We start from the raw sequence: 27,474 nt of genomic DNA, 5'->3' as shown, positions 1-27,474 counted from the left end.
GCTGTTACTGTTAGTGTAAATCAATCTTAAAATAGAGGACTCTTACTTTGTCCACACTTCTGATAATTTTTCATCATATGTACGGTCTTGGTCTTGGTCTCGGATGGTGCGGTCTTGATTACAACACTAGTAACATTTTGGGGGATGAACTTAAACGGCACAGAACAATTGTGGGAAATTGTTACCAGAGTAGCTGGTTTCATTTGTGAACAATAAACAGGTGTGAACGCCGACCAGCAACAGAATCACAACAACAAGTGACTGATTAAACGTCCACAAAGTCCATAGAAGTAGTGTCCCTACTGAAACCACGTCCTTGTTGACTTACACTAGTTTAATTTTACACGTTGAGGTTCTGTAATGTCACTGTTTTGTGAAGGTGGTGGATTAGAGCACATTACTTTACTCTGAGGACAACAAAACACAGCTGTAAGTCTGGTGTTTGTCTTCACATCTGGACTCTTTGGAGCCGGATCTGGAGGTTTTTGAGTTTGATGTTCTTGTCAAAAAAAGTCGGTGGTGCTGGTTCAGACACACTGAGTTTCTTGTTGTCATCTGATGCTGAGATACTTTTTGGTCCAAATGTTGATGACTCACATCTGTGCTGATGATTGGAGAGAGCAGAGGATGACAAGAATCTTTTTTCACACTTGTAACACACAAACTCTTTCGGTGTGTTATGACACTGATTGTTTCCACTAGTTTCTAGAGCCTTATTTTTTGTACAATTCTTCCATTTTTGTCCTTTGTGCAAATGTTTGAAACGTTCATGTTTGGTACATTGTGAACCTGTACTAAAAGATCTGTCACAAAATCTGCACTGGTAGGGTTTCTCTCCAGTATGGGTCTGTTGGTGACGCTTGTAAGAGTTGGATGACCAGAGTGTCTTTGTGCAATTATCATATGGGTACATCAACTTCTTGTGGTGATAATGACGATAAGGAAAAACCGGAGAAAAGGCTCTGAAAATCTTCCTGCTCTGGTCATAAAAATATGATTTTTCTCCGCTGTGGGTACGTAGGTGTCTTTGAAGGCTCCTCCTGTAGGTGAAGGCCTTTCCACATTGGTCACAATCATATGGTCTTTCTCCACTATGGATGTGCAGGTGATTCCTAAGGGTAGACGTGTCAGTGAAAGTCTTTCCACACTGGTCGCAGCTATATTGACTTTCTCCACTGTGAAAGAGTAGGTGTCTCTAAGGCCACTGCTTAGGATGAAAGTCCTCCCACACTGGGAACAGCCATATGGTCTTTCTCCACTGTGGATGCGTAGGTGTCTCCTAAGGGTAGACGCGTCGGTGAAAGTCTTCCCACACTGGTCACACTCAAATGGTCTTTCTCCTCTGTGGATGTGTAGGTGTTTCTTAAGGTCACTCATTCTCGCGAAAGTCTTCCCACACTTGTCACATTCAAATGGTCTTTCTCCAATGTGGATTCGTAGGTGTATCTTAAGGCTATCCATTCTGGTGAAAGTCTTCCCACACTGGTCACAGGTGTGTCCTCCATCCATGTTTGCTGGAATCAGGTGATCCTCGCCAGGTACAACTTTTACATTTCACTTAAAATCCACCTTTGACTTCTTTCTACATCAAAACACAGAAAAAAAGAAGAGGTGGTCACTGAAATGCGATGGAATGTAACAGAACAAACATCTCTTCAGGACCAGATTAAGCAGATAGACAAAATTAACTAGTTAGGTAATCAGCAGGACATTTTCAAGACAACCAATATTTGATGGTTTCTCCTTAAGAGATGTGTTTCCTGTATGAGACCAGAAAATAACAAATAACAGAAATTCTTAAAGATGTTGAAAAATGTCAGGTTCTCTCCAGTGTTGGCAGATTCTTTAAATAGATACAGAATCAACAAAACACTGAAAAAACTTCCTTAGTCTGGTGATTGAACGTAAATTAAGACCAATTCAATGTCTGTGGCACAAGTCGACGTTACTTTGTAGGAGTTGACTAGTCGTGTGTTATTCTTTCTCTCCCTTCCATCACCTGACAGTGTGCAAGTCTTCATTCAGCACATGTCGATACGCTCATCTTTCTACATGAAAACATGGAGCTCAAGGTAGTGATGTGTGGATCAGCAGACCCGGGTCAGGTTGGTGCGGGTCCAAAAAATGTCACTATTTGCGGGGCAGGTCAAATAATTCCACAAAGGCAGGCTGGAAAAAGAAAAAAACAAACAAACAAAAAAACACCTGGGCACCACTAGCACAAAACCAAGACTGAAGGAAGAAGACAACTCAGAGTAGGATTAGTAAACTGATTGTGATCTAATGTTCTGTGAACCATGGAAGCATGACCAATACTGAACAATAATTTGGACAGCCAGTGTGTTTTGATTATTCTGTTCATTTATTTCTTTTCTCTAATATGCTGTGTGTCTTGGCTGCCACTGTCTTAACCTTTTCCCACTTTACGTCGTTCACTTCAATTTAAAAGAAAATTCAAGGTGTTAGCCTTTGTTTTGTTTGGTTAAATGTCTTAGAAGGACTGTTGATGCTTGTGTCTTGCATGTGTTTTATTCTGCTCTTTGCTGTACATTGTTAATATTACAGTGAACTTTAGTATAAGTTGCTCATTGTTGAAGTGCTGTGTGTGTAGCAGCTATTTTCCATCAAAATTAAATCAACTTAAGACTTTAACATAATTCAAATAACTACTGGATGCACCGTAGGTTTGTGGTTTACGCAGTCAAAACAAAATGTCCATACCATAGATGTATTTCAAGTGGTTTATTTTAAGGATTCTTGCAGGAAAACAACAACCAAGGCCTTTTGTGCTGTCTCTCCTGCTCATCCTGTCTGTCTGACTGATTGTCCATGTAGGAGCCATTCTTTCTGTTTGTTTGTTTGTTTGTTTGTTTGTTGTGTCTAGTTAATTGTGGATTTCCGGTTTGAGTTAGGGGAGGGTGAACAGAAATCTATTTAAGGGGCAGGTAACTAGGTCACTGGGAAGGGATGGGGAGATCATACGGTTTTTACCACTATCAGTTACAGGTCAGCATCATTCAGTAGTCATGTTGTCATTTGATCTTCATTTGACATTGATGGGATCATCTAAGAACGTTCAGTAAAAGTGAGAAGCTCACCGAAGGATTCTGTCTTGACATTAATTGTTAGGACATTAATTGTTTCAAAGTGCATCAAAAACGAGGTTTCCACCCACACTCAGCTGTAACAGGTCACTCACTACAGTCCAGTTGTCTGGTAAAAAACCATAGGCCCACCCAGGTGCATGCTGGTCTAACTTAGTGCTGCCTATTTATACCCAGGAGCCCAAGGTCTAAACCAATAAGAAAACCCAAAACAAAAAGGTGCTAAATACTAAAGAATGAAAACAATAACCATGAAAATCAAAAAATACATAATTATTACTATTATTATTATTATTATTATTAATAATAAATGAAACATACAAAAAAAGCAAACAAGAAATAAACAATATGCAAAAAATACTAAATTTGTAAACAAAAAAGTAAATTAACTTTGAACAAAAAACTAAATACAAAACGAAAGACAAATAGCTCCTACAGTGTGTCTGTGTTGTTTAGGGCTGCAGCTATCAAATATTTTAGTATTCGAGTATTCTACTGAAAATTCCTTCGATTAATCAAGTAATCGGATAAAACTTTTTTTTGGTTAAAGAGCAATTACAACTACACAAGAGGAAATAAGGTATTTCACTTCATAATGTAGGACCAATTGGTTTCCTTTTTTTTTTTTTTTTTGATAATTAATAGTTTTATTTCTTAAATTCATATTGTGCATATACAACAAAATGTATTTTCTTGACTATGATGGATATTCAAATAAATAATAAATAACTAAATAAGTAAATAAAGTCACAGCCGTGAATGTGAATATGAGTGACAGGCGACCGCGGAATGGGCATGTTAGTGCGCAGACTCCATAGGCCCTGGGCCGGCCTCGCTCTCAGGCCTAAAACCCTAGCAGTGAATGCTAACAGCTCCGGCCATAGTGCTAACCTGCTGCCTCTGTTTCTCTTCACAATTGCCGGTTTCTCCCTCCCTCCCTGGACAGTTGTCCCTGTGCTGTTCCATCCAGTCGGACTGTGGAACACTTCCCTCTGCCGTTCTTCTCTCCTCCTCCTGGTTGTTGGACTGCTGCTGCTCCATGTTCAACTGCTCCGTCTCACAGCTGCTCAAACTCAACACTCGCTCCATTCCATCATGTAGAAAACAACACAGGCTCCTGCGCAGACCTCCTTATATCCATGTAATAATATTAATAATGATGTAAATGAATGGTTGGAACTATAAATTCAGTTCTTTTAGTCTATTCAGCAGTCTCGCGATATTTCCAGCGGTTCAACATCCTACAGCAGACGCGCTTTGATGACGTTTACAAGCTGCGACTGAGAGTCCTACAGACGAGAGGGATGTGATGGAGTCACAGGTAGCAGGTTGTGTGTGAATACAGTTTCTTCGTGACTCTCTATGGATATAAGGAGGTCTGTGCAGGAGCCTGTGTTGTTTTCTGGTGGATTTACATGATGGAATGAAGCGAGTGTTGAGGTTTTTTTGTTTTGTTTTTTATTTTACCTTTATTTAACCAGGAAAACCTCACTGAGATTAAAAATCTCTTTTTCAAAAGTGTCCTTGCCAAGACGGGCAGCAGTACATTAAATAGTTAAATAGTTGAATAGTTAGAGTTTAAACAGCTGTGAGACGGAGGAGTTGAACATGGAGCAGCATTAGTCTGCAGATAGCCCCAGGCAGCAGTCCAACAACCAGGAGGAGAGAAGAACGGCGGTGAGTTAATGCTGTTTGGACTCTGTCTGAAAATGCCTCCCCCTGACTTATGCAAAAACATTGTTTGGTATTTTCTCTTTTCTTTTTTTCTTCAAAATTGTATTAACATATTGCCGCATACAAAAAAAGATCAACAGCAGTCAACAGTAATAAACATAACATGGAAAACATAATGCTCGAGGTGAGGCAGGAAGAACTTAAATATAAATACATACATAGGTAAGTAAATTAAATAAATTAATACAGGCCAAAAAAAAAAAAAACTTAAATTCGTGACATAAGGCTTTAGCTTTCACAGCTTTAGAGTTTGTGCTAAAGTTAAGAGTGTCCAAGTAGGATTGAAAGACCACAAAGTTGGGTTTCTGTTTGGCAAATTTGCTTGCATGTACATGGAATTTTGCTAATAATGAAATGAGATTAAGAGTAAACAATTTCTTAACAGGCAGATCATTAATAAAGAAACCAAATAAAATATATTCAATTTTGAAGTTTAGAGAAATATTCCATTTTCTATTTAAAAAAAGACTGACATTACACCAAAACATTTGACTGAAGGCACATTCCCAAAACAGATGAGCTTATGTTTCATCAGTATTTTGACAAAATGAGCAAAGAGGGTTGACATTGATTTTACACTTAACCAGAGCTGAAAGAACTGGATAACACCTGTGGAACAGTTTCAGAGATACCTCTCTCACCTTATTCGAGATGAAAAACTTCCTAGGTAATAACCATATTTTTTTCCCAGTCCACATCAAAATATAAATGATTCCAAAAAAAGATAGAAGCTGGTTTACAAATTGAATCATTTCTCTAATACATTTTTTTTTTTTTTTTTTTTTTTACTCAAGAATGGATCTAAATTTCCTGTGTAGAATTCTGACTGAGCAATTTGAAGGGTAATGGTTGTTGAAGGTCTGATAGTAGATGATAGCAAAGCTTTTAAACCTGAAGGGATAGCATCAAGGTATTTTCTCATATCCTGCTAACAAATCAGATCAATATTACATCAGTCTAATTCTATTTTTAGCAAAATATCACATTCATAAATCCAAATTCTCCATTCACAAACCTTCCTTTTTAATCTTTCAAATTGAGCTCACTCAAAGTATTTCAAGTAATCAATATTCTGAAAACAAAGAAGCTATCAAAATCACTGATCTACGTAACACTTACGATCTTTGCATAAACTGATATATTATTTCTGCCTGTATATTTTGTCCCCTTGTTCTGTTCTGTTCTGTTCATGTTGTTATGTTAATATTGTATTGTACTCTGTAAAACAAAAAATAAATATGTTTTTTTTTAAAAATGTAAAAATTAAAAAAGAAAAAAAAAAAAGCCTCCCCCCCAGCAAACTTCCTCATGTTCCTATGTTCTTTGAGATAAGAAAAAAAAAACTTGTACCACTGGAAACATTGCGAGACTGCCCCGCTCAAAGCTGGATAGACAAAGCAAGCACATGTCACTGCGACCTGTGGGAAGGAGATGAACTGAATGTTTGGTTCCAACCATTCATTTACATCATTATTATTATTATTACATAGATATAACGAGGTCTGCGTAGGAGCCAGTATTGTTTTCTGGTGGGTATACATGATTGAGTGGAGCGAGTGTTGAGTTTGAGCAGCACGTATGAGTTTGTTTAGAACGGCGGAGGTTATGTTTTCATTGGGGTTTGTCTGTTTGTTAGCAAGATATCTCAAAAAGTTATGGATGGATTTGGATGAAACTTTCAGGAAATATTAATACTGGTACAAGGAACAAATGATTGCATTTTGGTGGTGTTGGGGGGGCTGATCTGCCTTGGCGGAGGTCTGCGCTCTCCGAATGCTTTTCTAGTTTATCTATGAAATTAATATCTATAAAAAGTGACAGGAGCACTGGCTGTTTGGTGCAGCTGGACCGTGGGAGCTAGCTGACAGCTAAAGTAGCAGGCAGCTAACAGCAGAAACAGCCAGGACAAGCAGAGAGACAGCTGGCAGACACTGACCCATCCTTCATCAGGGGAAAACACTCCTACCATCGACAGAGAAAGGCACGATAAAAGACTAAAGACACACCATAAAGGAGTCGCTCTGTAGTCAAAAAGTTTTAGTTTTGGTTCAGAGAAGTGGTGAACAGACAGCACCAGCGTCCTCTCCCACCAGCGCAGACCAGACCAACATCACAAATGAGTGGATGAACCCACCGTCTAAACGAAAAGAGGGTATCTGCTCCTGGACCAAGGCAGGGAGGTGGTTCCACAGTAGAGGAGTTTGATACTAGCTCCTGTCCTACTGTTGGAGATTTGAGGAACCCCCAGTGCCTCTGCATGTTGACAGTGTAGTGCTCTAGATGGACTGAATGGAACTAAGAGCTCTTTCAGATCAGTAGGTGGTAGAAGGTTAGAACCCACTGAACCACTGACACTTTCAGAATGGACAGATGTGATACATGAAGTCTACATTATGGAGAATATCACTTTTTCTTTGAAACATTTTTCTAAAAATGTGAAAATACTGGAAAAACTAGAAACGGTTCCTGAATCAGAGTTTATACTAAATGCTGGTTTACATTCCTTTTTCCAACTGTTTTGTTGTATAATTTGGATCTGCTGAACTGTCAAGATGGACCCATTTTTTTTTCATGTTTTAGTCGATGTGTTTTCCTGTATTATTGTGTCTGTATGTCATTAAAATGAAAAAATGTCCAACAAATAGAGTTTAAAAAAAAAAAAAAAATAGAAATGGTGAGCGGTCGTTACTTGATGGGTTCAGTACGGTGGCCCTGAAGGGCAAACCACAACCACAAATCACACAAACAAGAAAAAGGTCCCACTGCATAAGTATGACCTGCATCAAAATAATCCCTGATCATTTCTTTGGTGGTAGCCATATTTAATATTTAATTTTGTATGACTTTCATCACAAATTTTTCATCAAATTTGTAAAACCCAAGTGATATCCTACTTACCATGGTGAACAACCTCGAAGTGTACTGTATCACAAACAGTCCATTTTTTTACATTCCAAAACAATTCTGGCCCTTTTGGAAATTTTGTCACAAAGTGCATAGTGGGAATGGGAATTCTGGGCAGCCACAGCAACAACAAGTAGCAATGAAACACCATTTGCTACTGGGTCAGAAAAAATAGAAGGAATCATGGTAAAATAATTGTCATCTTATAATTCGAGGAATAATACGGTAAGACGGGGTCATGTTATAATATGAAAATGTCATACACGGTGAAGTTGTTCGCTGAGAGGAAAGTGATTTAGGTGCGTTAGCGTGGAAATACTTTTGGATTAGTGATAAGGAGGCTATCACTGGTTTTACAAATTTGAAGAAAAATTTGTGATGAAAGTCATACGCCGCTTTAAATATAAACTTCCGGTTTTCCCACCTGTCAGAAAGACAACCCAATCAGCATCCAGATCCTGGTCATGACAGGTACCTACCTTTTCCAGTAGGACCTTTTTCTGGTTTACGAGTTTTTCTGTGTGTTTTTTTCGTGTGTGCCTTTCTTATTTTTGTATGCTTTGCAATTTGTCGTATGGTTTGCCCTTCAGGGCCACTGTAGTTCAGGGCGCAGCAAGAAAAATCAAACTGTTAAAACTCAACATTTTTTTGTCCAATCAGCACCAAACTTAAGATAAGACTATTTATCCCACTGCGGGGAAATTTCACAGTCAAGAACAGCAACAAACAACAAACAATTACAGAGAAAAAGACAAATAGAAAAACCACAATTAAATGAAAATAAAGAGGAAAAATAAGAAGTTTGTTATTTATGTAAATATTTATAGAAATGAAGAATTTGACTTAAAAATGGAATATTATTGACATATTTACATCATCATGGCTTCATGTATATGATAAGAGTCACAGCCTGAACATAATGACATGATAATATTGAATCTGACTCCTAACGCCACCTGTTAGTACCAGTAAATATTTTGGTGTTTTGATGTACACGTTGAACATATGCATCTCAAATTTGGTCTGAAAAGCCTTAAGTTGATGATTCAGTCCATTCAAAGTTGGTAACCTTACGTGACATCATAAGATCATGGCGGAGTGACGAGTTCTGAGGTTTTGTCCTGAAACAAGAAATTGTTTCACAAACTCATTAGTACATTGTTGAATCTGCATCAGTTTTCACTTGTAGAATAAGAATTGAGTTTTCTCACATATTCAGGCCCTCAAAACTTCCTACAAAACTATGATAATATTAATAATAATGATGATAATAATAATAATAATAATAATAATAATAATAATAATAATAATAATAATAATAATAAAAATAATAATAATAATAATAGAAAACATTTCATATATAACAAGGCATTTGCAGCCAATTCTCAGCACTTGGGCCCTAATAATACATTGAATTGGTCTTACTTTACTTTCAATGACCAAACTAAATAAGTGTTTTCAGTGTTTTGTGATTCTGTAACAATTTAAAGAATCTGCCAACACTGGAGAGAACCTGACATTTTTCATCATCTTTCAATATCTTTGTTATTATCTGTTATTTTCTGGTCTCATCCAGAAAACACATCTCTTAAGGAGAAACCATCAAATATTGGTTGTCTTGAAAATGTCCTGTTGATTATGTAACTAGTTAATTCTGTCTGTCTGCTTAATCTGGTCCTGAAGATATGTGTTTGTTCTGTTATATTCCATTGCATTTCAGTGACCACCTCTTCTTTTTCTTTATGTTTTGATGCAGAAAGAAGCCAAAGGTGGATTGGAGTGAAACCTGAAAGTTGTATCTGGCAAAGATCACCTGATTCCAGCAAACATGGATGGAGGACACACCTGTGACCAGTGTGGGAAGACTTTCACCAGAGTGGATAGCCTTAAGAGACACCAACGCAGCCACACTGGAGAAAGACCATATGAGTGTGACCAGTGTGGAAAGACTTTCATCCTAAAGAATCACCTTAAGACACACCAACGCATCCACAGTGGAGAAAGACCATATGAGTGTAACCAGTGTGGGAAGACTTTCACCGAACGGTTTATCCTTAAGAGACACCTACGTGTCCACAGTGGAGAAAGACCATATGAGTGTGACCAGTGTGGGAAGACTTTCACCAGAATGAGTGACCTTAAGATACACCAACACAACCACAGAGGAGAAAGACCATATGAGTGTGACCAGTGTGGGAAGACTTACACCAGAATGAATCACCTTAAGACACACCAGCACATCCACAGAGGAGAAAGACCATATGAGTGTGACCAGTGTGGAAAGACTTTCACCCAATGGTTAATCCTTAAGACACACCTACACATCCACAGTGGAGAAAGACCATATGAGTGTCACCAGTGTGGGAAGACTTTCACCCAAAACAGTAACCTTAAGACACACCTACGCATCCACAGTGGAGAAAGACCATATGCCTGTGACCAATGTGGAAAGACTTTCACCTACATGAATGAACTTAAGGTACACCTACACATTCACAGCGGAGAAAGACCATATGGCTGTGACCAGTGCGGGAAGACTTTCACCAGGATGAATTGCCTTAAAATCCACCAACGCATCCACAGTGGAAAAAGACCATTTGGCTGTTGCCAGTGCGGGAAGACTTTCACCAGCATGAATGGGCTTAAATACCACCTACACATCCACAGAGGACAAAGATGATATGGCTGTGACTAATATGATAAGGCTTACATCACATCACGTGACCTCGCTCTAGAAACTAGTAGGAACAATCAGTGTCATAACACACCAAAACAGTTTGAGTGTTACCAATGTCAAAAAAGATTCTTTCCATCCTCTGCTCTCTCCAATCATCAGCACAGATGTGAATCATCAACATCTGGACCAAAAAGTACCTCAGCATCAGATCAGAAGAAACCCAGTGTGTCTGAACCAGCAGCACCGACTTCTTTTGACAAGAACATCAAACTTAAAAACCTCCAGATCTGACTCCATAGAGTCCAGATGTGAAGACAAACACCAGACTTACAGCTGTGTTTTGTTGTCCTCAGAGTAAAGTAGTGTGTTCTAATGCAGCACTTTCACAAAACAGTGACGTTACAGAACCTCAACCTGCCACAACATGTAAAGTTAAACCAGTGTAAATCAACAAGGACGTGTTTTCAATGGGGATACTATTGACTTTGTAGATGTTCAATCATTCACTTGTGATTCTGTTGCTGGTTAGGGTTCAAACCTGTTCATTGTTCACAAATAAAACCAGCTGCTCCTGTAACAATTTCCCACAGTTGTTCTGTGCAGTTTAAGTTCATTCACCAAAATGTTCTACTGTTTTGTTGTGGTTTTTAACCACCTACTGTGTATGTGTGAATTAACTGTTGCACAACTTGAAGAACACCATTATTTGAAGGTGTCAGAGTCCTGAATTCAGGAGTCAGTGCTCCATCTAGTGGTCCAATCTGGTACTGGTCCAGTCCAGTGTTTTCCTTAACATCACACTGGTTTCAACATTTTTATGCTGGTCTAACCCTGACCTGCAGAATGTGCTTGATTTGATTGAAAATGTGTTGAACTGCTGATGAATGTGTGGTAAAGAAGAACCACTTGATGTATCAGAAAGTTCAGGACATCAATGGAACCAATACAAACATTTTGTCATGTAGTGTTCTATGTTCTACTTTATCACCTTGTTTTACTCTAACTCTAAAGTGGACCTGAAACATGAGACAAAAGTATTTACCATAATCACCCTTTAACGGCGTCCAAAGATTATTTGTTCAGTTCCTTCTTAATGTAACTTTTTCCAGTTATCAGTTCAGGTTCTGTTATTGTCACGTCTGTATCAGTGAAATACGACTTTGTCTTGATTTGATGTGTTCTCACGTCCATCACTGGGTGTTTCTGTAGTTTTATTAAAACAGACTCACTTACGTTTAGCTTCTTGCATTGTTTGACTGTTTTCCAACAGGTTATGGTGATGAAGGAGTGTGAGATGTGTGTAGCACAGATTCAAATCTGGAGTCTAATGTTAAAGTGTGTCCTCCACACAGCACTGGGAGGATGACTCTGTTTGTGTGAAGGTTAGAGTTCTCCTCATCCTTCTGCTGTTGGATCATAGACTGTCAACAACATGGCTTCTATTTACTTTGACTGAACTCATAAACTGTGTGAAATCTGCATATGCATATCTTTAATGTCATACAGATTGGACAATGTCAGGACGGATCAGGATCATCAGGTTCATGACAGAATGGTTCAGGACGTCATTTACACATGGATTCACCTCCATAAAGTCCAGACTCTAATTTGGGATGTGATGAAGACTTGATGCAGCGCTCCAATCCGCCATCATCCATAATCAAAAATTAATGCAACTATGGATGGAAAAAATACTATGAACCTTATTGTGACACTACATAAGAATTATGTGGCAAAAAGATGTGACAGTGAATGCTCCTGTTATCAAAACCAAGGGTGGTGCAGTCAAATAATGCATATGTGACTTTTGTTTTTGGGCCAAGCAGTGTATATAAAGCTGTAAATGTATATATACTAAATATACATATTAAAACACTCTATTAAGACAATTAAAACAGCAATTTGTACAATATGTGTTGGATAATATATTAGCAATATGATAATTAAGGAAAAATACATAAGTGTGGAAATAATGGTGTGTTATTAAAATGATGTGGTTATAATGAGGCAAAGATGGTTAAATGTAAATCCAGCCATCCATCCAGCTAAAGACACCTGGATGAATGGGTATGAAATCAGATTTATCACCAGTTTCATCTTCACTTTTCAATTGTCGGTTCCATTAAACTGATCCTGATTGTCTTTTTGCAAGAGTCTGGGTTGTACGGTGGTGGAGATGCTAACACAAAAGCCTCCCTAGGCTGAATTCGAGGCCTTGGTGGCGATATTCAAGATGGTCGCCCAACCCATCAACACCCTGCTGCCCTCGCACACGTCTGAACAAGTGCAGGATTAAGAGGAAAATCTTGGACAGTTTGAAGTCTGAAAAGCACCTTATAGTGATATTGACTCCAGACAGAATTACTCCAGTGTATTTGAACTGTCTGTATGGGCTCCTGAAATCATGAACCTATGTTTAAATCACTTACAATCGAATGTAGCTGCAGCATCAAACATAATAAAACACCTGAGTTAAATCTATACTGTCATTTATGGCTGTTCTAGTGAATCACAAGATTATTTTCCAACATTCAATCAGCTTTCAGTCTATATTATAGAGGTTAAACATGTTGATCTTACACTCTTACCTGAATGTGGCTCTTTTTTTTTTTTGGTAAATTGAATAAATGTACCAGTTTATATCTCTTATTAGATATAAAACACATTGTTTGGTTATTTGCCTTTTGGTTAAAGCACAAAGAGAGAGAAGGGAGCAGAGAGACACTTAATATATACACTGGTCTACAATTTTTTTTTTTTTTTTAGAAATTTTCTGCCTCAGAGATTAAATGTGCTCAATGTTACGTATTTTTATCAGATTAATTGGAAAACAAATGACAAAAGTGCTGGTTTGCTGATGTTTTGACTGTATATGATAAACTATATATGTGGAAGAACACTGTACATTTATACAACAGATTTCTAAATGTTCCACTAATAGAACCTGTACAGTCCATGTATTGTCATGTACAGACAGTGCTTTGAAGTAGATCTGGTCGATCTGACACTAATATTCATCTGGACTTAAACCCATTCTCTCGTAGATGTATATGTTGAGGAGCTGCTGTATCAAAATGGAGGATTGTCTTCCACCAGAAATTAGTTGGGGTTTATTTCTTTTACGATTCCAATCCATTACTCTTTTACTGTGGCTCAGCATTTAAATAACTTTGATCAGATTTGATGGTTTAGTCACAGTTTCTCATGCCCAAAAAATGTTATGCTTTTCTTTCACAAATGTGGGAACGACGGTCCAAAATTGCATTAAAATGTACAAAACACTGCAATTTCTCTTGCCTGGCCAGCCAGTGCTGTGGGTGCTCAACCCCACCTAAAACCTCTGATCCTAGAATCGCCCCTGGTTTATAAATCATCAGAACACAAGTAAATACGCCTGTAAATCCTCCTCCAGGTGGGCTTTTTATTCCAGTGTTTTTGTTCACCTCTTCAGTTCCACATTAAAAAAAAATCAAAACTACCAAAAACAGGTAGCATTACGATACAGATACAGTTTAGTTTGATGCTTTTTTATGGTTGCAAAGCATAATTTAAAAGCTTTAAATGAGTGATATTTTGCTTTTTTAAATAGAATTCTTCATTTTAAAACATTTCCCTGCGGTCTCCATCAACTGGAAATGCTATACTTGGGTCTGAATTCTTCATTCATTCAACTCCACAGGTCCATCTTCAACCCTATTTCTGAGTAATGACACCAGAAAGGTGGTTTTGAGCAGTGGCCCTTTAAATGCACATGACCCCACCCCCTTCCAGGTTAATGACTGTGCTCGGTCCCGTTCAGCCACTTGAGTTTTGTTGATACAAACACCAGAACATTTTAGGTAATCAGCTCGAAGTTTGGACTTATTTTCAGTTTTTACTACAACCGCTGCTGCTGACAATTATGTCATACTCGGAGAAATGTTCATCGGAAGTCTTGACCTTATATCTGCAAATGTCGTGACGTAACTAGTTATAGACGTAATAAATTAAGAAGGAATTAAAACAGGTTGCAGAAATCCACTCGATTTTTGTCGGAATGAATATAACGATAGTTTTGCAGCAGCTGGAGGATTCAAATTCAGACTTTATGAACTGTTAGGGTCCAAATACACAAATAAATGAACCTCAGACTAAGAAAAGTGGGTTTAGCAAAATATGACCCCTTTAATGAGGTTTATTCTATCACAACATTGACATGAAATGTTTCCTATTGAGCAAATGGTTGAATTGTAATATCTAAAATAAGTTATACATTCAGAATGATCATCACTGACACATCAGGGGTTAAAGGGTGTGTGTGAACCAAAGACAAGTAGAACCGGAGCCAGACATCAGAGTCCATTATTCAACCCACACAACGACTTTGTTTATCCCAGGGTTCCAAAAAACGGTCAAAAATTCAATCATTTAATCCCACTGCCTCGTATGATTTCAGTTTTTAACTCCATGATAAAAAGAACGGGAAATATTACTGAAACATATTGAACAAAAAGATGTAGCAGCAGTGAAATAAAGAACCCTGTGATAAACAAATGAATAAGACTAGTTGTGTAGAAATCTATATATGTTAACATATGATTATGTATTATGACAGAACTTGCAGTGCAAAGTCTAATCCTATCAAATTTATTTTACAGCAAGAAAAGAGCAGTAATGACAGCGTTTATAATATATATTTGTTTGTATGTATGTGTGTATGTATATATATTTCATACATGTCTTCTCTCCAAAACAAAAAGTTTTTAAAATAGGTCTATATGTTTGGGTATTAAACATCATTGCTTCATACTGTCTTTACTTTATCTGTGATCACACTCCTTTATGTTTATATACAGGCTACATGCAAATAATCCACAAACATGAATAATTATACGTTTATTTAATTAATTAATGTGGTATCATGCTCCTAGTACACTATGCGGACTAAAGTGCTTCTTTTCTAACAGTTTGGGACTAAACCACTACCAGCTCATCAGTCATTCTTTCTCATCCATATTATGTTCATCATGTTTTGTTTTTTTTTAAATAACTGATGCAAAACCACATAAATTCAGGACTGTGACACCTTCAACAAAGGGTGTTCTTCACGTTGTGAAACAGTTAATTCACACATGCACAGCTAGTGGAAAAAGTAGAAAATTTTGGGGGATGAACTAAAACTGCATAGAACAGTTGTGGGAAATTATTACAGGAGTAGCTGGTTTCATTTATGAACAATGAATAGGTGTGAACCCCAACCAGCAAAAGAATCACAACAACAGAGTGATTAAATATCCAGAAAGTCAATAGAAGTAGTATCCCCATCGAAACCACGTCCTTGTTGATCTACACTAGTTTAACTTTACATGTTGTGGCAGGTTGAGGTTCTGTAACGTCACTGTTTTGTTAAGGTGGTGAATTAGAACACACTTCTTTACTCTGAGGACAACAAAACACAGCTGTCAGTCTGGTGTTTGTCTTCATACAAACTGTTTTGGTGTGTTATGACAATGATTGTTTCCACTAGTGTCTAGAGCCTTATCTTTTGTGCAGTTGTTCAGTTTTTGTCCTTTGTGCAAATGTTTGACACATTCATGTTTGGTACATTGTGAACCTGTAATAAATGATCTGTCACAAAATCTGCACTGGTAGGGTTTCTCTCCAGTATGGGTCCATTGGTGATACTTTGAAGAGTGTGACGACCAGAGTATCTTCGTGCACTTATCACATGGGTACATCAGCTTCTTGCGGTGAAGATGACGGTGAGTACATAACGCTGACAAGGTTCTGAAAGTCTTCCCACATTGGTCACAGTCATATGGTTTTGCTCCTCTATGGATGCGTAGGTGTGTCTTCAGGTGAGTCATGCGGGTGAAGGTCTTCCCACACTGGCCACAGCTATATGGTCTTTCCCCTCTGTGGATGCGAAGGTGTGTTTTAAGGTTATTAATTTGGGTGAAAGCCTTCCCACACTGGTCACATGGATATGGCCTTTCTCCCGTGTGGATGAATAGGTGGATTTTAAGCTCACTTTGTCTGATGAAAGCCTTCCCACACTGGTCACACGCATATGGTCTTTCTCCGCTGTGGATGCGTTGGTGGATTTTAAGCTCACCCTTTCTGATGAAAGTCTTCCCACACTGGTCACATTCATATGGTCTTTCTCCAGTGTGGATGCGTAGGTGTGTCTTAAGGTTATTCATTGTGGTGAAAGTCTTCCCACACTGGTCACAGCTATATGGTCTTTCTCCGCTGTGGATGCGTAAGTGTGTCTTAAGGTTATCCAGTCGGGTGAAAATCTTCCCACACTGGTCGCACTTATATGGTGTTTCTCCAGTGTGGATGTGTAGGTGTGTTTTAAGGTTATTCATTCTGGTAAAAGTCTTCCCACACTGAGCACACTCATATGGTCTTTCTCCAGTGTGGATGCGTAAGTGTATCTTAAGGCTATTCATTCTGGTGAAAGTCTTCCCACACTGGACACAGGTGGGTCCTCCATCCATGTTTGTTGGAATCAGGTGATCTTTGCCAGATACAACTTTTAGGTTTCACTTAAAATCCACCTTTGGCTTCTTTCTACATAAAAACAAAGAAAAAGAAGAGGTGGTCACTGAAATGCAATGGAATGTAACAGAACAAATACATCTCTTCAGCACCAGATTAAGCAGATAGGCAGAATTAACTAGTTACATAATCAACAGGACATTTTCAAGACAACCAATATTTGATGGTTTCTCCTTAAGAGTTGCATTTTCTGGATGAGACCAGATAATAAGATATTGAAAGACGTTGAAAAATGTCAGGTTCTCTCCAGTGTTGGTAGATTCTTTAAATCATTCAGAATCACAAAACACTGAAAACACTTTAGTTTGGTCATTGAAAGTAAAGTAAGACCAATTAAATGTATTATTAGGGCCCCAAGTGCTGAGAATTGGCTGCAAATTCCTTATTATATATGATATGTTTTCTATTATTATAAATAATATTATTATTATAGTTTTGTACAAAGTTTTGAGGGCCTAAATATGTGAGAAAACTCAATACTCTTATTCTACAAGTGAAAATTGATGCAGATTCAACAATGTACTAATGATTTCATGAAACAAGAAATTGTTTCATAACAAATCTTCAGAACTCGTCCCTCCGTCATGATCATATGATGTCACGTAAGGTTACCAGCTTGAATGGATTGAATCATCAACTTAAGGCTTTTCTGACCAAATTTGAGATGCATATTTTCAACATGTACATCAAAACACCAAAACATTTACTGGTACTGTGACGTAGGCTGGCCGTTTAGCAGTTGGAGGTCAGTGAAATGAGGAAGGAGATGAGGCAGATGCAGGAGATGGCGTGGTCCACAATTTTTAAAAAATATTTTCAATATTTCCTATTTCAAACAAAGTGCAAGTGCTGAAAAAGTGCAAAGGCTAAAAAAGTGCAAATGCCAAAAAAGTGCAAGTGCATATGGAGGTTGAAGTAGCAGTGTCTTCTCCAGCAGCAGAACAACTACTGATGAAAATGGGCGCCCTTTTATACTGTTTTGCTAACTAGATAAAACCACTACAGCTCCACAGGGGAGTTACAAATCTACATAAATTATTAAAACTAATCTAAAACCTCCATAACTAAAACCCACAACCATAACCTATCTAAAACCCAAGCTATTTACCTAAAAACTCTAAATCTGGACACCAAAGATAAATAAAAACCCATAAACCAATAAAATACACCTCCTGGCTCCCCCACACCTTTTCCTGCCTTGGTCCAGGCCGGAACCTTCTTAAGGCTGTTGTTCCTGCAGGAACTCTTTTCGTTGACGGACCTGGACACAAGGACAGGGTAAGGACAAACACTCTAAAACACCATTCACTAAACACTTTAAAATCCACTCACACAGACACTAAACAAAGCTAAACTTAAATATTGCACATTAAATTTGCACTCCATATTTTTGTGATCTAATTTGTGTCTCCCTTTTCTCCAGGGCCAAGCAATGAATTAAAATACAAGTACCAGTGGATGTAAAAACTGAAAAGGAAAGACAATAAAATCAATAAACTACTTTAAAAACCAATCATGTTCAATTTTTCTGTTTGTGCAAATATGTTTGTTTAAACTGCTGTGATGTCCAATTACATGTGCAAGTTAAAGTGCTTAAGTGAAAAAAGGTGCCTGTATTCATACTTAAGTGACAAACAGCTGTTTGTCACAGGTACTAACAGGTGGCGCTAGGAGTCAGATTCAATATTATCATGTCATTATGTTCAGGGTGTGACTCTTATACATGTGAAACCATGATGATGTAAATATGTCAATAATATTCAATTTTTAAGATAAATTCTTTATTTATATAAATAACAGGTTTTTTTTGTTTTCTCTATATTTTCATTTCACTTGTTTGTGGTTTTTCTATTTGTCTTTTTCTCTGTAATTGTTTGTTGCTTTTCGTAACTGTGAAATTTCCCCACAGTGGGATAAATAAAGTTTTATCTTAAGTTTGGTGATGATTGGAAAAAAAGACTGAGTTATAACAGTTTGGTTTTTTTGCCGCCGCACCCTGAACTATGGTGGCCCTGAAGGGCAAACCACAACGACAAATCACAAAACACACAAGAAAAAAAAAAAAACAAACAAAAAAGAAAATCATGCAAACAACTAATTTGTTTTGTTGGTCTGGTCTGCGTTGGTGGGAGAGGACGACACTGCCACTGTCTGTTCTCTGCTTCTCCTTACCAAAACCTTTTGACTATCGAGTTTTATGGTTTATCTTTTGTCTTAACTACCTTTTGATGTTCCAGTCTAATCTCTTCCCTTTATCATTAAAAAGGAAAAATCTGTCAAAAGATTATCCTAATGAGATTATTGTCAGGATTAGTACTGATACCTTACTCTACCCCAGAGCCATTGATATCTAACAGAGTCACGACACTTCCATAGACTCCTGTTGTAAAAAATGGCAGGCAAAATATGCACCTCCTTTCGGGTTCTGGAGAGGCCGATAGTTCCTACATTGAGTGTAACACCGTCGGTACACATTCACTTCTATAGCAGCTGCTCTAGCAATTCCAGCGCTAAGTTAATAAGACATTGTCATCTTTTAAATTATCAAGTGCATTTCCTGTATTGGTGGACATTTATGTTGTAAATTCTGTTTTCTTCGGTATGTGTTAGCGTTTGTATAAATTTATATCTTAACTCTTTCATGCATAGTGGTCACTACAGTGGACAGTTATTCTACAGCTTTAATCTTGTATATTCTTGGGTTTTGTTGTTTTAGTTCCATATCAACCAACACAGTGGACACTTATGCATCATATCATAAACTGCATTTCATACCATTATTGTAACTTTGCTGTTCTTGATTGGTTCTTGAGTGGAAATCAATTGTTAATATTTATTTTTTGCATATTATCTCCATGAAGTGAGAAATAACTAGTATTAGAATATGTTAAAATGTGAGAAAACATCAGATTAGCTGCATTAAACATGGTTTCATTTCACTGTTTTCATATCACTTTATGATATTGGGTTTTAAATACATGTTTCTTTGCTTCAAGAATAAAATTCATGGTGTAGCTGAATGGACATTTTTGTAACTCCATGAAAAACAGGTTGATTTAAAAAAAAATAATAATAATAATAATTCAATCACATTGTTGTTTTTTTTTTTTTCATGCCTAAAGAGGAATAAAAATGCTCAGGAAAAAAATCTTGATTAAGGTTCTCATAATTCCTGCATGAAGAGGTTAAACAACTGTTATGTTGTATTTTCAGCTGTAGCCCTGAAGTTAGCTAGCTTGACTTGTCCAGCTGCTGAGATTGAACCACCATGACCACAAATTATGGAGTTTTTAAGATAAGGTAATGTTAGTACAGATGTTGTCAGTGGGTTTTATTTTAGTCGTTTTGCTGAACCTGGTGATGTTTGGTTAAGTTTGTCAGCTGAGGTAATGTGCTAATTAGGAGGAGAGTTGCTGAGGAGCTGAGTTCTGCCAATAAAAGTTCATTAAAGTTATTATTCAGGAGTTAAAGGAAGTGAAACTTACGTCACTTGGTGTTTGTAAGGTCCAACTCATCCTATAAGAATTCTGTTGAGCCTCGAGTTTGCTCATGTTGAGTTTTTAATGAGTTTAGCATCCATGCAAATGCTAGCATGCCAAGTTAGCCACTACACTATCCACTGGTTGATGCCTTATTGTGTGTGTGTTATCAGGAGAGCAGAGCTTGGCAGGTGCACATTGTTCACAGCGAACCACTGTTTTCTGCTTGTACCACAGTCCTATAATGGTAAAACTAAAAAAAAAAAAAAGGTAAATTTTCTATCTCCTTATGACTACTACTATTACTACTACTACTAATAATAATAATAATTTTTATTCATGGGCGCCTTTCAGGACACTCAAGGTCACCGTACAAAGTTGTTAAAATAAATGAAACACTTAAAATTATACACATACATATATAAAACACATAGGTACATAAAATGACAGCAGATAAAAGTAAAATTATGGATATATGCATAGAGGGAAGGCAGCTCCTGCTGTTTCCACCTGGTGTCTGTAGCAGCTGCCACTGTCAGACAGCGGAGCAAACCGACGTTTCCCACAATGCACGTCGCGACAAAATTCCGAAGATGCCCGAGTTCCCTCCCAGCTCTGTTTGTAAACACATGGTTTGTTTCTGGTGGATGGCACTAAGAAACTGTTCACCATAATGCAAGAGATTCAGCTGAGTAATGACAGACAGACGGACAGATTCATGATACTGAGGATATGACTGAGGATGGACAGATCTGAGGAAAAATTGGTCACAAAAGTCTCCCGCACCTTTAATTATTATTGTCAAACAGTTTATCCACAGCCGCAGATTCAGGAAGAGCCACTCACTGTTCTTAGTTTATATGAATGAGATAAAGAACTTTCAAAAACACTGAAATGTGTCAAAAACCAAACAAGCCTTGATTGTTTATGAGAATTGGAATGTACTAATTTATGATTAGACCTCTGACTTTTATTTTACTTATCTTATTTTTTTAATATATATACTGTTCTATACAAATATGCTGTAAATGCTCAGTCTGTAAAACAGTATTTCTCTATGGAAATCTTTTGAATGTAATGCCAGAATTTGATTAATAAAGGTGGAAAATAAACCCTAGCAGTGAATGCTAACAGCTCCGGCCATAGTGCTAACCTGCTGCCTCTGTTTCTCTTCACAATTGCCGGTTTCTCACCCTCCCTCCATGGACAGTTGTCCCTGTGCTGTTCCATCCAGTCGGACTGTGGAACACTTACTTCCCTCTGCCGTTCTTCTCTCCTCCTCCTGGTTGTTGGACTGCTGCCTGGGGCTGTCTCCGGACTAATGCTGCGATTGATGTTCAACTACTCCGTTTCACAGCTGCTCAAACTCAACACTCGCTCCATTCCATCATGTAAATCCACCAGAAAACAATACGGGTTCCTACGCAGACCTCCTTATATCCATGTAATAATAATAATAATGATGTAAATGAATGGTTGGAACCAAAAATTCAGTTCTATTGTCTATCCAGCTTGAAGCGGGGCGGTCTCGCGATATTTCCAGCGGTACAACGCCCTACAGCAGACGCGCTTTGATGACGTTTACAAGCTGCGACTGAGAGTCCTGCAGACCAGAGAGATGTAATAAGAGTCAGAGTCAGCAGGTTGTGTGTGAATACAGTTTCTTTGTGACCCTCTATGGATATAAGAAGGTCTGCGCAGGAGCCTGTGTTGTTTTCTACATGATGGAATGAAGCGAGTGTTGAGTTTGAGCAGCTGTGAGACGGAGGAGTTGAACATGGAGCAGCATTAGTCCGGAGATAGCCCCAGGCAGCAGTCCAACAACCAGGAGGAGGAGAGACGAACGGCAGAGTGAAGTAAGTGTTCCACAGTCCGACTGGATAGAACAGCACAGGGACATCTGTCCAGGGAGGGAGAAACCAGCAATGGTGAAGAGAAACAGAGGCAGCAGGTTAGCACTATGGCCGGAGCTGTTAGCATTCACTGCTAGTTATTTGTTTTGTTTTTTCTTTCAGCTTTATTAAATCAAATTCTGGCATTACATTCAAAAGATTCCCATAGAGAAATACTGTTTTCCATACTGAGCATTTACAGCATATTTGCATATAACAGTATATAAATTCAAAAATAAATAACTAAAACTACAAAAGCACTGAGCGCAGACCTCCGCCAAGGCAGCTTAGTGCGCCCCCCCATCACCACCAAAATTTAATCATTGTTCCTTGTGCCAGTCTCAACATTTCCTGAAATTTTCATCCAAATCCGTCCATAACTTTTTGAGTTATCTTGCACACAGGCAGGCAGACAGACAGACAGACAAACTAACGCCGGCAAAAGCATAACCTCCTTGGCGGAGATAATAAAAGTCAGAGGTCTAATCAGAGATCAATACGTTCCAATTGTCATAAACAATCAAGGCTTGTTTGGTTTTTGACACATTTCAGTGTTTTTGAAAGTTCCTTATCTCATTCATATAAACTAAGAATAGTGAGTGGCTCTTCATGAATCTGCGTCTGTGGATAAACTGTTTGACAATAATTAAGGTGTTATACATAATTTCCGGTCTTTTGTTTTGTATTATAACACCATATTTAATGTCTTTGTATTCCAGCTTTGGCGATTCAGTGTCCTTTTCAGATATCAATCAATCAAATTTATTTGGGGAGCGCCAAATCATAACAAAATTTATCTCCTGACACTTTACATATAGAGTTGGTCAAAACCAGACTCTAAGCCAGTTTACAGAAACCCAACAGAATCCTCCAGGAGCAAACACTTGTGACTGGTGACAGTGGAAGGAAAAACTTCCTTTTAACAGCAGAAACCTGGAGCAGACCCAAACTGAGGAGGATGGACGTCTGCCTTGAGCAGTTGGGGTTAAAGAGAGAGAGTAAAGGAGGAGAAAAGAGATGGAAAGAGAGAGAAGGGGGGGATGTAGGGGGAGAGGCATGGATGCCATTGATGAACAGATAACCGAACGTGAACTGTAAAAAAGTAAATCAGCTGGTGTTAGTATAATTAGCAGTATCCAGAGCAAATGTCCATGACTGATATTACTACTACTGCAAGTACAAGTATTAACAGTGGATATACTACTACTACAACAGTTAGTGCAATTGGGAGCAGCCTCTACCATCTATGGAACTATATAATAAACCCTATCACAACTATATGGATAAATGAGTGATGACGAAGGCAGCAGAGGGGCAAGACCACAGCAGCAGGTCTAGAGTTTGTCCATGGAAAACCTGCAATGATTCTTGGAAAAGGCCTCTGATCTAAAGTTATCAAAAGAAGTTTGCTGCTGTAAAAAATGCGCTAGTTATAAGCAAACAATTTTTTTTTCCTGGCTAAAAAACACATATTGTTGCATATCTTTGTCAAAGTAAATGCTATCAACATCAAACTCAATTCATTTGTTACAAAGGTCAACCAGAGGCTCTGTACCAAATTTGGTGCAAATTGGTCAATAGGGGGCGCTATAAACAGAAATTTTGAGTCACATGAAAGTTGATCAGCTGAACTCTTATGCTGAGGGCTGTGAAATTTATATGGACCCTATAGAATAGGTCAAAGATCTACCATACCAAAAATTGTGGATGCATTCCACTAGGTGTTTCACAAACTCCTGAGTACATTGTTGAATCTGCATCAGTTTTCACTTGTAGAATAAGAATTGAGTTTTCTCACATATTCAGGCCCTCAAAACTTCCTACAAAACTATAAAATAATAGAAAACATTTCATATACAATAGGCCTTTGCAGCCAATTCTCAGCACTTGGGCCCTAATAATAAATTGAATTGGTCTCACTTTACTTTCAATGATCAACTAAATAAGTTTTTGCAGCGCTTTGTGATTCCGTAACGATTTAAGCTACGTATGACTTTTGTCATCGATTTTTCATCACGTCTGTAAAACCCAAGTCACAGTCTAAGTATCACAAATCTGCAAGTCTTTCCGTGATTCCTCACCTGAATTTCTTCCCTGACAGTGAACAATTTCCAAGTGTACACCACCATAAACAATCAATTTGTTTACAAACAGAGCCGGTAAGTCAGACGGGCATTTTTGGAAATTTGTTTTATGATGTGCATTGTGGGAAGCAGAGCTCCACGCAGCCACATTATAGCCACAGCGGCAACAAACACGGAAATAGCTTCATTGCCTTTTGCTACTGCAGCTGTGTGGAGCTCCACTTCCCACAATGCGCATTGCGAGATTCAGATGGGTAATCACAGAAAGACTTACGGATTCATGATACTTAGGCTATGACTTGGGTTTTACACATCTGATAAAAAAAAAAAAAAAGTTCGTGACGAAAGTCAAACAGCTTTAAAGAATCTACCAACACTGGAGAGAACCTGACATTTTTCAACATCTTTCAATATTTCTGTTATTATCTGTTATTTTCTGGTCTCTTACAGGAACACATCTCTTAAGGAGAAACCATCAAATATTGGTTATCTTGAAAATATTCTGTTGATTACCTAACTAGTTAATTCAGTCTATCTGCTTAAACTGGTCCTAAAGAGATGTGTCTGTTCTGTTATATTCCATTGCATTTCAGTGACCACCTCTTCTTTTTCTTTGTTTTGATGTAGAAAGAAGCCAAAGGTGGATTTTAAGTGAAACCTAAAAGTTGTATCTGGCGAAGATTACAGCAAACATGGATGGAGGACACATCTGTGACCAGTGTGGGAAGACTTTCCCCAGTATGAATAGCCTTAAGATACACCTACGTATCCACACTGGAGAAAGGCCATACGAGTGTGACCAGTGTGGGAAGACTTTCAACAACAGGAGTAACCATAGGAGACACCTACGCATCCACAAAGGAGAAAAACCATGTGAGTGTTACCAGTGTGGGAAGACTTTCACCCAAATAAGTAACCTTAGAGCACACCTACTCATCCACATTGGAGAAAGACCAAATGAGTGTGACCAATGTGGGAAGACTTTCACTCAAATAAGTCACCTTAAGGCACACCTACTCAGCCACAGTGGAGAAAGACCATATGAGTGTGACCAGTGTGGGAAGACTTTCACCAGAACAAATCTCCTTAAGAGACACATATACTCCCACAGAGGAAAAAGACCATATGAGTGTGACCAGTGTGGGAAGACTTTCACCCTCATGAATCCCCTTAAGAGACACCTACGCAGCCACAGAGGAGAAAGACCATATTACTGTGACCAATGTGGGAAGACTTTCACCCAACAGTCTATCCTTAAGACACATCTCCGCATCCACAGCAGAGAAAGACCATAAAAGTGTGACCAGTGTGGGAAGACTTCCACCAGAATGAATCACCTTAAGAGACACCTATGCATCCACTGAAGAGAAACACACCAAAACAGTTTGAGTGTTACTGATGTGAGAAAAGATTCTTGTCATCCTCTGTTCTCTCCAATCATCAGCACAGATGTGGATCATCAACATCTGGACCAAAAAGTACCTCAGCATCAGATGAGAAGAAACCCAGTGTCTGAACCAGCACCGACTTCTTTTGACAAGAACATCAAACTTAAAAACCTCCAGATCTGGCTCTATAGAGTCCAGATGTGAAGACAAACACCAGACTGACAGCTGTGTTTTGTTGTCCTCAGAGTAGAGAAGTGTATTCTAATGCACCACTTTCACAAAACAGTGACATTACAGAACCTCAACCTGCCACAACATGTAAAGTTAAAGTAGTATAGATCAACAAGGACGTGGTTTCAGTGGGGATACTACTTCTGTTGACTTTGTAGACATTTAATCAGTCACTTGTGATTCTGTAGCTGGTTGGGGTTCATACCTGTTCATTGTTCACAAACGAAACCAGCTACTCCTGTAACAATTTTCCACAATTGTTCTGTGCAGTTTAAGTTCATTCTCCAAAATGTTCTACTCTTTCTTTTACCACCAACTGTGTGTGTAGTGATGACAAAACAAGGCTTTGAATAATAAAGACACAAATATCCTACCTTTAATATGACCCAAATACAAAAAAGATGACTTAATTAAAAAAAAAAATTTCAAAGGAAAAAAAAGTGTTCAATTGCAAGTTTTTTCAATTTTTTTGCATTCAAACAAATTTTTTCATTGTTTGAAAAGGGTTTTTTTTTTTGATTGAAGTGAAGTTTTTTTTAAATGATTGAAAATATTGTTTTTGGTTAAAGCAGTAAAGAAACAAATCTACCTTCATAGGCATCTCTTAAAATATAGCATAATAAAGTATGTGGCGTATTTGTTAATTAATTATACCCGTATTTGTATTTTTTTTCCCCCCAAATAGTGTAGCAGTGAAATAGCACACACCAGTAACCGTAAAATGCATTTAAGTTAATAAGGCTGTGGGGGTACAGGGTCTGCAGTCAGGAGGATGATCTGACATGTATTTGACACAAATGTCCGTTTCTGCTGAGTGTGCATTCACTATATATATGAGCAAGTAACAGCCTTTCATGATGTCTTCAACCTCATCTGACACTAATAAGGTACGGAGAAGATGGGAGGTTTTTCATATACACTACACGGACAAAAGTAAAAGACATGCAGTAAAATTTAAAATAAAGTAAAATTTCCAAAAACTTATAGACAGAGGAGCAAAAAAAAGGCTAAAAATTCCACAACTATTAAAGAGATGCTAAAAACAAGCAACAAAACTCAACAGAGAAGCTTTAAAAAAGGCTAAAAATTCCAGATTTTAAAAACCGATGCTATAAACAAGTAACAAAACTCCAAAAATTTTAGAAAGAGAAGGTAAATAAACCCTAAAATTTCTACAAATTTTAGACACTGAAAAGAAGCTTAAAAAAAAACTCAAAACATTTTAGAGAAAAAAAAGCTTAAACTTCCACAAATACTAATGAAATGCTAAAAAAAATAAAATAAAATAAAAAAACAGCAAAAACTCCAAAAAATTTTAGACATTAGCTGAAAGCTAAAAATTCCACAATACTAATGAGATGCTAAAAATAAGCAACAAAACTTCAACTAATTTTAGTAAGGTTAAAAAAAAATAAAAAAAAAATAAAAATATTCCATA

At 37.8% G+C, this 27,474-nt stretch overlaps 3 protein-coding genes across 6 annotated transcripts in view; 2 read left to right on the top strand and 1 right to left on the bottom strand.

Annotated features, from left to right (window-relative positions):
- LOC115424555 (zinc finger protein 239-like) overlaps nt 1-10,766 on the top strand; it is a 57,340-nt gene extending 46,574 nt beyond the window's left edge. The window contains exon 2 of the mRNA XM_030141897.1: nt 9,503-10,766. Within this exon, the coding sequence (XP_029997757.1) occupies nt 9,571-10,422 (852 nt within the window). The 5' untranslated portion in view covers nt 9,503-9,570 and the 3' untranslated portion in view covers nt 10,423-10,766. The remainder of the gene's footprint in view (nt 1-9,502) is intronic.
- On the bottom strand, nt 541-21,960 carry LOC115424554 (zinc finger protein 239-like). 2 transcript variants are annotated; one of them, XM_030141895.1, is made up of 4 exons: nt 21,696-21,960; nt 15,889-16,974; nt 15,235-15,236; nt 541-649 (listed from the first exon to the last, which is right to left on the bottom strand). In XM_030141895.1, the coding sequence occupies exons 2-4, from the start codon at nt 16,899-16,901 to the stop codon at nt 645-647; spliced, it is 1,020 nt and encodes a 339-aa protein (XP_029997755.1). In that variant the 5' UTR covers nt 16,902-16,974; nt 21,696-21,960; the 3' UTR covers nt 541-644. The 2 variants fall into 2 exon arrangements, with proteins under 2 accessions (XP_029997755.1, XP_029997756.1); XM_030141896.1 differs by lacking the exons at nt 541-649; nt 15,235-15,236 and adding an exon at nt 782-1,492 and having other exon boundaries at nt 16,549-16,974.
- Nucleotides 4,396-25,821, top strand: LOC115424556 (zinc finger protein 83-like). Of its 3 annotated transcripts, XM_030141900.1 has the most exons (3): nt 4,396-4,544; nt 22,188-22,297; nt 25,045-25,821. In XM_030141900.1, exon 3 carries the CDS (start codon nt 25,110-25,112, stop codon nt 25,710-25,712), a length of 603 nt encoding a protein of 200 aa, XP_029997760.1. In that variant the 5' UTR covers nt 4,396-4,544; nt 22,188-22,297; nt 25,045-25,109; the 3' UTR covers nt 25,713-25,821. The 3 variants fall into 3 exon arrangements, with proteins under 3 accessions (XP_029997760.1, XP_029997758.1, XP_029997759.1); XM_030141898.1 differs by lacking the exon at nt 4,396-4,544 and having other exon boundaries at nt 22,090-22,297; XM_030141899.1 differs by lacking the exon at nt 4,396-4,544 and having other exon boundaries at nt 22,090-22,392.
- Nucleotides 25,822-27,474: the final 1,653 nt, after the last annotated feature.

The sequence above is a fragment of the Sphaeramia orbicularis genome, chromosome 8 (assembly GCF_902148855.1).
Source record: "Sphaeramia orbicularis chromosome 8, fSphaOr1.1, whole genome shotgun sequence".
NCBI lineage: Eukaryota > Metazoa > Chordata > Actinopteri > Kurtiformes > Apogonidae > Sphaeramia > Sphaeramia orbicularis.
The sequence above is the reverse complement of the archived record's forward strand: the minus strand, read 5'-3'. Positions and strand labels throughout refer to the sequence as shown.